Source organism: Myxocyprinus asiaticus, chromosome 37 (genome assembly GCF_019703515.2).
Source record: "Myxocyprinus asiaticus isolate MX2 ecotype Aquarium Trade chromosome 37, UBuf_Myxa_2, whole genome shotgun sequence".
Taxonomy (NCBI): domain Eukaryota; kingdom Metazoa; phylum Chordata; class Actinopteri; order Cypriniformes; family Catostomidae; genus Myxocyprinus; species Myxocyprinus asiaticus.
In genome coordinates, this window is record NC_059380.1 from 12,192,768 (window position 1) to 12,204,843 (window position 12,076).

The window sequence follows — 12,076 nt, forward strand, 5'->3', positions numbered from 1 at the left end:
AACAGATTAGCCGCAACACAATGGAAAGAAACACAATACAACAAAATTAAGTCACAACCCAAAATAAGCCACAACACAACAACAACAAATAGTGTTTACAAGTATTTATTTTGTTGTGTTGTGGCTTATTTCCATTATGTGTGAGAATTCCAATTGAAAGTGATCATCCCTATACCCTACTCACTACAAAAGACAGGGATCTTGATGTGGGCACTCTGAAGGGAGCATGGCATCACAGTTTAAATGTAGCCTTCACTAAAAGTCTTGTGAAAGGGCCCTTTGTGAAATAATTAACTTTCTTATTTTTGTTTGGAACAGCCTTTCGAGTGGCGTCCCCTTCCCGAGATGCCCTTCAATGGCGCATAAATGTCGTTTGGAAAACGCCCTTAATTTCGTTATTCTGTGGTTTGTTTTGATTGTGGTTTGAAGTTTTGTTTGCTTTGGTAATTCTGTTGTGTTGCGCACCCCTTGGCCACCGTAGAATACCACTGAAGAGACGACTAGTCTATATCTCTAACAATCTCGTTTTAATTCCCGTCAAAAAATTTAATTAGGTGCTACTCCACAGGTTCTAACAAAAACAGCTGTTTAAACACTCCAAACGCGTAAATGCCGTTCAAGAACGTTTTCGAACGTTCCAAACGCGCGTGAGACGGCCAGAAATGCTGTCTTGGTAGGCTACTGACTAGGTTTAGAAACACAGCCACAGTGTCCAGTGACAGGCGTGCTCGGTGCATGCGTGCTGCTGGAGTCAGTCAGTGACGTTCTTGTCCCAGAATGCTGCCTGGTAAACAGACATGGAAGCACCTGGTGGAGACCTCCACAGTCACTGAGCGCTGCACTCGCTCTTTAAGCTGATCTTCATTTTCAATACACCCTAAAGCCTGCGCCTTTTTTCTCTTTTGAGCTCTACCGGAACGTCTGGTGTCCAGGACATTGGTAAGAGAACAATGATGACATCGAGATCAGCTGCTAATGTCTGTTCTGCCAGTTAGCCAGTTGCATGCTCCAGCAGCAGTGCCACTCAGCTGCTCAGTTAGCGAGGAAGCTAAACCTGCTGCCGCCCCCTCCCCCTCTTATGTCTGTAACATTTTATTTTGGTGACGTAATACTTAAGTTTACTTGGTCCATTTTGCTCTATGACAAACCCGCTATGTTTAGTCCTTATAGAAAAGTTGTTGTGTGTGCCATTCTATCAACTATATGATCATGTCATCATTGCTTTCACTTTCCTAAGTGCACTTGTCAGGTAATAACAGCGTAGTGGATGCAAACAAGTGGACATTACTAGAAATGAATGGAGCCATATTAGAGGTTCGATGAAGAAACAATTAGCAGAAGACTTTTTTAAAAGTTCAAGGACATGGCATTTTTGAGAGAGGAACCATGTTTCTAAACTTTACACTGAGCATTGGTAGGAAGGGGAAGGCAAAGTTTAGCACTTACAGAATCTGTCAACCCACTTTTCTATTTTCTTTAATTTAACTTTTAAAGTGTTTAAAATATTAGTTTGCATTTTCTGAGCTATTAAACATTTTACTTTAAGCCAAAACATGTTTTCTCCAACATTCTGACAAATGGAGCATTTTTTTCTTCTTCAACAGATGGACTATTCATTAAGCTATTAATTATGTTTTCTTATATTGCTTTGTAGTCTAATTCAAATCTATGATGTCTCATATGTTCTTGTCTAAAAAAAACAAAACAAAACAAAAAAAAAAACATTGGCTCAAAGATATCAGAACAGTTTGTAAGTTACTGCTTCAGCTGTGCATACTAAATTTGGAATATGAATTGTTTTTAGTCTATGTAGCCATGTTAAAGTGATAGTTCACCCAAAAATGAAAATTATTTTGTCATTTACTCACCCTCATGCCATCCCAGATGTGTGTCTTTCTCTCCTGCAGAAAACAAAGATTTTTTAGAAGAATATGTCAGCTCTGTAGTTCCATACAATGCAAGTAAATGGTGACTAAAACTTTGAAGCTCCAAAAAGCACTAAAAGGCAGCATAAATGTAATCCATACGACTCCAGTGGTTTAATCCATCTCTTCTGAAGCCATCCAATTTGTTTTGGGTGAGAACAGACCAAAATACAACTCCTTTTTCACTGTACATCTTGCAATTGCAGTCTATAGGCACAATCATGATTTATAGCTCGATTACACTTCCTAGTGCATGACGCATGCGCAGAGTTCTAGATGATGCTAGGAAGTGTAATTGACCTTGAAATTACGATCCCCAAGGAGTAGGCCTGTCGTGATTATTAAATAATCATCTGATCGTGGTTATTTGATCAGCAGCTCCTGAACAGCTCCTGTCCGGAAGAGCGCATGAAGTGCTTTTAAAAGTGCTCTGATGCGTGTGCTGTCAGCAGAGGCTCGCGACAAAATATAAACTTTGATAGTGAAGGCAAAGCGCTCCGCCTTCACTTAAAACGATCATGTAATGTACCTGGTCATAGCGAATTCATACATGCAGTGTTAATGGCACTCAGTGACACAGAGGATAAGACAAACACTTACTCTATTTCTGTAGTTTGATAAAATGATGAAACAAAATCTCAAAGGTTTTGCTTCATGAGAAATAAGGATTTGTGGGTTTAATCAAAGAGCATTAAAATTACATGTAAAGTGAAAAAAATTAGGGTATAAATATTTTACTATTGCATAATTAAATAATGTAATATAACATAAATATTATTAAAATATATAAAAAAATTATATACTGTATATTTTACAAATATATATATATATATATATAAATAATATAAAATGAGTTCTGAAAACAACAGTGTAAATGTAAAATTTACCAAAACTAAAGTTGACCAAAACAAAAAGAGAGACACAGAAATATTTTGATATTTAAAACATTATTTTATGTCATTCATAATGATCATTTCATAATCATCACAGGCCAATCAAGGAGACTGCTAATGTTAAGATTTACAGTGTAAAAGTTTATTTTTTGGTCTGTTCTCATTCAAAATCAATTGGATTGATTCAGAAGACATAGATTAAACCACTGGAGTCTTATGGATTACTTATGCAGACTTATGAGTCTTATGCAGAGGAAAGAAAGTCATACACATCTGGAATGACAAGAGGGTGAGTAAATAATTACAGAATTTTCATTTTTGGGTGAACTATTCCTTTAAGACCTTGGCAACAAGTGGGTATTGCAGTGGAAACTGAAATATCGTTCTGTAGAATGTTAGATGCAGCCTGACTTGGAAAACTTTGAAAGCACAAAGAACATCTCATCAGAGCGTCATCAGCCTCCATTCCCCTCATACCAACACTTGATGTGTAATTCCTTCATCAATTACCAGTGAGGCTAATCGTCATCCAGCAAACACTGGAAAGATGTTATTAGTGTATATTTGTTATTTCCTCTGTTTTTGGATATATTCTAAAATTATGTAATAAAATTTGTATTTTACATGTACTGTAATGAGTTGAATGCCTAATAGAAACTTTTCTCTGTGATTTTCTTTTTTCATTCCACATAAACAGATGGCATTATATAGTGTAAAACAGAGAGGCTCTGATTAGTTCAAATAAATTAATTAGATTATGAATCTCTGTAGCAAACACTAAACATATGCTAGAAAGTCAAAACATTTTCACTGGTCACTTGTATCCCTGAGACGGATTATCAGGCTGTCAACTGAAGGGCTCTCAGATGGTTAACCAGGGAAAGTTGTTATTGGATTGGGTTACTCTGTAGCGACGGGCTCCTCCATAAGTAGATATTGTACCAGTAAAAAACACTAGAGCAGAAAGCTGCAGCCAGATTCTCTTGGCCTTGGGCTGTGAAGGCTCCTTTGTTAAAAGACAAACAGCTATTGGCCTAAACAGTGATTTTTACTCAGAATGTTAAAACAATGCTGCTAACGTGCCCTTTCTTATGTCTCCTTTGTCCAGATTCCCTCACCAGCTTGTGTAGCAGTCTGGAATCACCAAAGCTGATGAGGATCTACTGACTTGACCAGTTTTGTTCCATTTTTTTTTACTTTTGACAAGGTATGAGATACTGTTTACAGCTCACAAATCATATGATTTTCAGCTGCTGTCTCCTGTACAAAATCCCACCCAAAGTGTTTTAGTACTCAGTAAGAGAAAATTAGATTAATTTTGCACAGTTTTATTAAGTTGTGTAAGATGTTCAGAATCAAAAGCAGTAGCTTTCTTCAGATTAATTTTTCAGTCCATTAGATACTGAAGAATTATTATTACTATGGGCTCTATTTCCATGGCCGCACTAAGCGCATCGCTACTCGCAACCACCGTGTGCAACGTCTTATCCAATTTTCATGAGAGCGCTAATTCTAAGCTCAATTTTCATGCCAGTGCAAAGCGCAAGTGGGCATGGATAGGAGTGTTTGCGCTATCTCTGGGTGTATGCGCGCAAACTCTGGGTGTATTGTATGTTAAAGAAGTGGTGCAAAACAAAATTTGCTATTGAGAAAGAGGTAATTGTGCTAAGACGTTTGAGAAGCACTTCTGTTTTCAGTGGAAAGTCTAAACTCAGTTTCTGCATTTGCAGTTTGGAGATTCCACCAGCAGGTGGTAATAAAGTCCATGTCCAAACTCTGAAAATATAATGGAACAAAAAAATCATGTCTCTTATAATCACTGTTGTAGCCGTTTAATGAAACAGAAATGTATAGAGATTTGTGTAAAACATGCTAGAGGTCATGTTTTTTATTTTATTTTTTATTTTTATTATTATTATTATTCTATTTACAGTTGCATTTATGACCTAATTTGTATTAGTAATTTTCCACCTGTTGTCATAGAGTGATTTTTAAGTCACTGTAAAAGGGGCCAATGAAAGAAGTTGGAGAGGTCGTTTTATTAAAAAAAAAATTGACCACTTTGTTATTTTGATTATATTTTTGTTTCGTTTGAAATGTTATTTAAATTTAGAAATATTTTTGGTTTAAGTTTTTTGTGTTTCATAAATAAATGTAATTTTTATGGCAAAATTGATCAGTAGAAGTGAAGAGAAGTGAGTGCAAAAAAACAAAAACAATCCCTCGATCCACAGCCTAACCTAGAGGGCCGATAAATTAACTGTTAATACTAGCCATTATTTGTGTGTCACTTGATCAGTATGATTAATTAAACTTACATTCTTTACAATTTAACGGCCTACATCCAAATCTTGATTTTCAATGAGGATAAAAGGAGCAAGTTAGTGTCATAGAAATATGCCTGGCATTCAACAAGGACGCAGGTTAATGCCCAAAAGAAAGTCAGTCAATATTTCTATTCTTCGAATTCATTGCATACAGTCCATTTACACTACCAACTATTTATGAATGTGCTGTCTTTGTTTATATTGCTGGTGCTTGACAGGGATTGGATTATATAATAGGACGCAGATGGTTCAATAACCCTAGAAGTACCTCAGAATTAATTTGCACTTAACCCAGCCCATTAGCACTTTGCATGTGCAATTTTGCCAAACCCACTTGCACCTAGACTTAGCGAATGCTTGCACGAAAATACAAAAACTTCATGGCCATGCCCCCTGACTTTGCACATATGACTTAAAGCATAGCACTGTGCTTAGTGCTAGCGCTCTTAAAATAGGGCCCTAAATCTTTAACATGCTGTGACTTTGTAATGGGTTTTTTAATAGATCGATAAAAGATGAGACCCTTAAAGCAGATGCACCTGTATTGCTCTAAATGTAATAAGGATTGGTGCTAACGCTGAAGGGATTTTTTACACCAGTCCTTGCAAAAAGTTGTAATTTCTTTCTGCAAGCAAACATTAAATGTGATTTATTTCCTGCTGGTTGTACTTAATGTTCATACACATAAACAGTATAAAACGCTCTCAAAATTGATCTTTGGTGATCTCAATAAACCAGCTCTTACATCTATTAAATACAAACATCTATGTTGACTATGAACATATTTTAGGTACTGACCCATTATTTTATTGCATAAAGCTCCAAATCGAGCTATTCCATGTTAAATTTAGATGTGTTTGTCTCTTATTATTCTTATCTGTTCTTATTCTGTATGAATTGGCTCAGAAATATTTGAGTGTATATGAGACACATTCTTACAGGTGGAGAAATGGCCTAGAACGTATAGCCTAGAACGTATTTACTAATGCCTGTGTTCCAGAAATCTGATTTATTTATGTGTCTGATCAGTTTCAGTAAATAAATTTTAGAGCATGCAAAAAAAAGTGCGAAAGGTCTTCATACTTATAACACAATTTTCTTTTAACCATGCCTCTAACTTTATACCATATTCAAACTGATAGTGTTTGTAAAACTTTGCAAAGTTTTTTATTTAAATAGCGATTTGATTTAAAATTTGCAGTGCAGCTTTGTTCAAAAGTTTTGTTTTGCCTAAATGATTTTGTTGATAATCTTTCAGATCTAGATATGCCCAAAACCTGTGTGGGTAAGAAATGCTCAGAGTATCAACATTAGGTGGATTTCCATCCAACTATTTTTATGGACATTTTCAAATTGCACATAAGAAATCCTGAATGGAAACGCTTGATATGCAAATAAACGTTCTAAATTCGCTTAAAATGTAATGCACTAGGAGGAGCTGGATTTTCTAAAGTTTCACATTAGTTAAAATGCACATTAAGGCGATGGAAACGGTTTATTTGCAAAACGATGACGTGTTTTGACCATTCGTGCATGTATTATGAGTGTGCGATAGCTTGATGTGACTAGCCCACCGAAAGGTCCAACCTTGGCACACAATTCTTTGAACATAGCACTTGTTATTCAGAAGTGTTTAACCCACTGCTGGTCGATAAAGTGGGTCCTCACAATCCGGCAGAACAGTTTTAGTGCGGGCGCTCCTAAGTATGCGGAGACTGGTGGTGTGTGGCAATGCAGCTATTTCAACCCACATTATATCATATATTACACTTATTCTGCAGTGTCTTGTGGATGCATTTAATAAAATGATATACTTGCTCCAATCTTGCAAATAAAACTGTCCCCAATGCAGGGAGAGGTCATTCAGCTGCTCCATCATGGCGAGGCCGCTCCCTCATGATAATGCACATTATGTAGTGGATGGAAACACGCAACAATTCGTATTTTTTGGAGTCAGATTTTTAGAAATGCGCTTAATAAATGCAAAACATTTTGGATGGAAATCCAGCAAATGATTAATCTCTGGCTGTCATTAAAGGGCCTGAAAACATTCCATAAGCCTCTCCATAGTTTGCAATATGCAGTATTGTCTTGCACTATTGCACTTTTTGTAAATCAAACATGTTTTCGGAAATACAAATGAATTTATGTAATTTTCTTCTTGGAATCTTCAGAGTATTTGTAAATAAATAAATAAAAATAAAATTTGCCATTTATTGGCCCATTTCCTTATTGCTATGTCCTAAATTCTGGGGCGCCAATAGTAAGAGAATGTAGAATTCCAATGCCAGTTGTTTCACTTTGATAACTTAATACATTTTTTGAAACTATTTGTTAAAATAAACGTGATATTATAACACGGCAAAAATTCCTCCCTTCACTCAGGACTAATCCGGATTCCTTCTGTATTTCCCAAATACGATAGTGAAAGGAAGTTTTGAGGTCCTCCTTAAACTTTTATCTCTTTAACCTCCCAACATATAATGTGTGTCTCGAGGAACGCCGTCGCGTGCTGCACGCTCGACTCATATCACAGGAAAAAAGACAATCGAGCTCGCGCATCCCGTGGCACAACACAGAGAGCGTGAATGAATCCCGCTTTCAGCTCAATGTCATTCATTAAAGGAATCCGATCGGCCACCTTAAACGCTCACTGTTGTTGTGTTACATTGTAGCGGAAAGAATGTCGGAAAGGGCCGATGATGACGTCAGGGGGGAGCAGCAGCAGCAGCGCAGCAGAGCGGCCAGGCAGCTGAAGCAGCGGGGAGAAGCCTCCACAGCAATGGCGACTGTTGCGGAGCGCAGATCCCTGCCTAGTCCTGAAATATTGCCGGGACAGCCTTGGAGCAGCTGGGTCGATGTTGTGAAACTGTACGGGAGCGACGGTGAGTTGTTCGGCCGCCGTCGGCCATTGCATTTAAACGGGCAGCCGCGTCAGATCGCGAGCTCTTTCCCGATTGCGTGTAGTTTTGAAATATTGAGAAACGCGACTGGTAGCGAGAGAACAAGCGAGTAAGTGTAACTGTTTGTGTAACTCGGTCCAAATCGCTTCCTCAGGTACAGAATTGGAAGAAAGTTTGAAAGAGTGGGGGAAAAACCGCGAAGCCATGAGACTCTGCAGAGACGGTGAGTACTGTAGCTTTCTCTGGTCAAAGGTGTGTTTTTGTTTTGGTGGTGTGTGCACACTTTTCACGCACCGGCTGACTTTGAAACAAGTGCAGCTGACTTTTGACAGTACAGCCTCTGAAAACTCAGCTGTTATAATCGTTGCATTAATTATAACTGAGTTGTTAGATGTGTATTTATGTAGGCAGTAGGAGAGCACAATGACATTAGTTAATTTACAGTTCTAGGTTGCAGGTTACACTTACTGTATGACTAAGAATGCAATGTTACTTAGAATGAGAGTGTTAGAATGCATCGTGTTTATATCAAGAAAACATTTATATACCTAATGACATCTTTTCCTATGTTTAAATGCGCCTACTTGACAGTTGTATGCATGCAGAAACATGTTTTTCCACCCAGTGTTTGGAGAGAAGTTAACTGTAGACACGAATTTGACGATAAAAGACAATTTTTTAAGTTGAATGTCTTAAAAGCAGACTGAATTTCTATTCTTGGGTAAACTATCCCTTTAAAAATGTACCTAGTATTTTATTGACTCATCTGGCGGGCCTTTGTTGGACCATTGTTTAGAGAAAGGAAATCTGTCTTTAGATCATTTTGATAGATTTTGGCTTTATCCTAAGTTGTCATGAAGTTGTTGTCAATTGTCATCTCCAGGCCTCTCTCACACACTCTTCTGTCTGCATACAAAGAGGTGACATACTGTACATGTGAGGGCACTTATCTGACAGTGCATTTGCATTGGAAAACAGTGGAACCATCGTGTGCTCCTTTGCGCACTTTAGAGTAAATTGGTTAGGTCCTGGAAGAGCCAAAGTTGTCACACAGGAATTTGAGATATGTCAACCTTTGGGTTTCATAAGAAAAAAAAAAAGACATGTTTTTACCTGTAAGGACAAAACACATACTAAACCAGACTGGAATTATTGCTGTTTTTATGTCTGAAATTTGTATGTGTGAAGATGTATTCAAAGCAGCATAAGTGGTGTTGTAGATGTGGACGTTATCAGCCTTAAATAAATAGTTCACACACAAATGAAAATTTTCTCATAATTTACTCACCTTCATGCCATCCAAGATGTGTATGACTTACTTTCTTCTGCTAAACACAAATTTTAGAAAAATATCTTGGCACTGTTCATTCATTCAGTGTAAGTGAATGGTGGCCAGAAATTTGAAGCTCAAAAAAGTACACAAAGGCAGCATAAAGTAATTCATATGACTCCAGTGGTTAAATCAATGTTTTGAATGTGATATAATAGGTGTGGGTGAGAAATAGATCCATATTTAAGTACTTTTTTTTTAGTATAAATGTCTACTTTCACTTGCACATTCTTCTTGTGTTTTTGGTGATTCACATTCTTCATGCATATTGCAACCTACTGGGCGGGGAGGAGAATTTATAATAAAAAAAAGGGCTTAACTGTTGATCTGTTTCTCACCCACGCATATTGTATTGCTTCGGAAGATATGGATTTAACCATTGGAGTCGTATGGATTGTTTTTATGCTGCATTTATGTGCTTTTTAAAGCGTCAAAGTTCTGTCCACCATTCACTTGCATTGAATGGACCAACAGAGCTGAGATATTCTTCTAAAACTCTTCGTTTGAGCTCAGCAGAAGAAAGAAAGTCATACACATCTGGGATGGCATGAGGGTGAGTAAATGATGAGAGAATTTTCATTTTTGGGTGAACTATTCCTTTAAAGAGTTAGATATTTTGCCATCATTTACTCACCCTTGTGTTGTTCCAAACCCTTATTTAATTTTCTGTTGAACACAAAAGCAGATGTTTGGCAGAATGACAGCCTCAGTCACCTTTTGCTTTTATTGTGTCTTTTTTCCTTTTCAAGTGATACAGGGTTCAACCATCACAAAGGTGAGTTAAAAAGGTGACAGAATTTCCATTTATTATCTCTTTGATGCCTTGACTAGAGAGCACTGGGTGTTGCACTATATTCTACAACCTAATATTGAGAGAAGTTTGCTCTGTTATCTGTGACTGTGCACTAGATAGAGGTAGTGTTATTCTTGAATTAGTTTGCCTAAACCTTGTCCATGGCAAACTCACTAAAACTGCAAAACTACATTGAGAAGTTTAAAAAGCCAACTTTCTAGGTTGAAAGTGTTTGATGGAGACGGTGATGGAGGCCATCCTCATTTCCAGTTCAGAGGCTGTTATTGGGCTCTTTATAACCTCTCTTAAAAGGGAGTTAGGAGGGTGGTCACCTCTCTATGAAAAGACCTGCATTTCCACTGACATGAGAGTTGAACAAAGACATAACTGACTATGGTAGTACAGATTCTGCCCATAAACAAACATGGTTTATGCCAGTCTTAGTTTATGAGTCTTACTCTGAGTTTTGAAGACATTTTTTAACATCCAAAGTAGGGTTGCATGGTATACCGGTGCTACGGTAGTATTGCGATACTAAAGCTTCAAAATACTGACGGTGCCACAGTATTTTTTAAACGGTAGTACCGTCAATACGGTAGTAAATATTTTCCGCTAAAACCTTCATTTGATTCAGACCTATCCTATGTCTGCAATAACATTAAAAATGTAATCTTTTCGAGTGGTGTCCCCTTCACGAATAGCACAAAATGTGGTTTATAATATGCCCCTTATATGGTATTGTTTATTTTGTAATGTCTGGTTTTCCCATGCTTCAAACACACACATCTGTATTTGGTGGCCGTGTCTCCTAATGGATAATATGGATTTAAATAAAACTTTGGAAAGTGAGAAGCTTTTTAAAAAAATACAAGTCACACAGCAAGATTTGGAATTATTTTGCATTCTGCCTGATGAGACTGGGAAAACCCATCTGCTGTGAATATCGACAGAGATTTCAAGCCAAAGGAGGAAACACCAGCAACCTTATTAAACACCTTCGGACACATCCCACTACTTTTGCGGATACACGGGTTAGTGCCAATTCATTTAACCTAAATGCTTTATGTTAACATTTACAGATTTACCATATCTCTGTAAAGTCGAACATTGAACTTTGTGGCGAGCAGGGCGGCATCTGGGCAGTGCGAGGCCAGGAAGATAAGTGGCGTATGAGTTCCACCTGTGTGCCACACCGGTCTCGCATTCCAGAAAGGGGCGGAGACAGCAGCAGATGGGGAGAGAGAGATGCATGAGCGATGTCTTTTGTGTGTGATGATGTCTTTAACGTGTCTGCTGAAAAGCAGCACGTGCAGTGAATATTTCGGCTGAAAAACCTTATTGTGTGACGCTGAAAATGTCTGCGTATTTTGTCAAGCCGGTCCCAGCTTCCTCCTTTCCCGAATTGTTACACACTTGTTTCATTTCTTCCAAATACAAATGCATGGTAGTGAAAACTTCACACTCAGTTCGGTTTGATCATGTCCCTCAGCCATGCGATCAAACCGGTGTGTGATCTGCATTCACGCTGCTGTGTACCAGGAGAGGGGCTGAAGCGCTTGTAATAATGAAACAGCTGCTCAAAACAGTCTCTTCAACATCACACTATCTTTATTTTTATGTTACCAACATTCAACCAATCACAGAAATAATGGAATAAAAGTTTAAAGCCGTTTGAACTGGCTGTTTTGATGCGGTGGCTATTTATTTTTTATTACATCAAATTAAGAATGTATTCGGTAACAAGTTATTCCGTTTGAGCGTTCTCACAGTTCATCCATCAGTTATTTTCACCATTTCCAGAGCAACAAGTTGAATGGCTAGTTTCTAAGAACCACCTTTGCTATGACAAACTCAGAATCTCATGCAGCATTGCAACTAGATTTGTGTGCAGAATTTTGCAGATTT

General features: G+C 37.7%; 1 protein-coding gene across 3 annotated transcripts in view; it reads left to right on the forward strand.

Annotated features, from left to right (window-relative positions):
- The first annotated feature begins 716 nt into the window (after positions 1-716).
- Positions 717-12,076, forward strand: part of LOC127427700 (ataxin-7-like) — a 51,145-nt gene continuing 39,785 nt past the window's right edge. For 2 of the 3 annotated variants that reach the window (XM_051675446.1, XM_051675448.1), the window contains exons 1-5: positions 717-939; positions 3,927-4,025; positions 7,821-8,030; positions 8,203-8,271; positions 10,136-10,153. In XM_051675446.1, coding sequence (XP_051531406.1) covers positions 7,829-8,030; positions 8,203-8,271; positions 10,136-10,153 — 289 coding nt within the window. In that variant the 5' untranslated portion in view covers positions 717-939; positions 3,927-4,025; positions 7,821-7,828. The remainder of the gene's footprint in view (positions 940-3,926; positions 4,026-7,820; positions 8,031-8,202; positions 8,272-10,135; positions 10,154-12,076) is intronic. The other variant, XM_051675447.1, reaches the window with a different exon arrangement.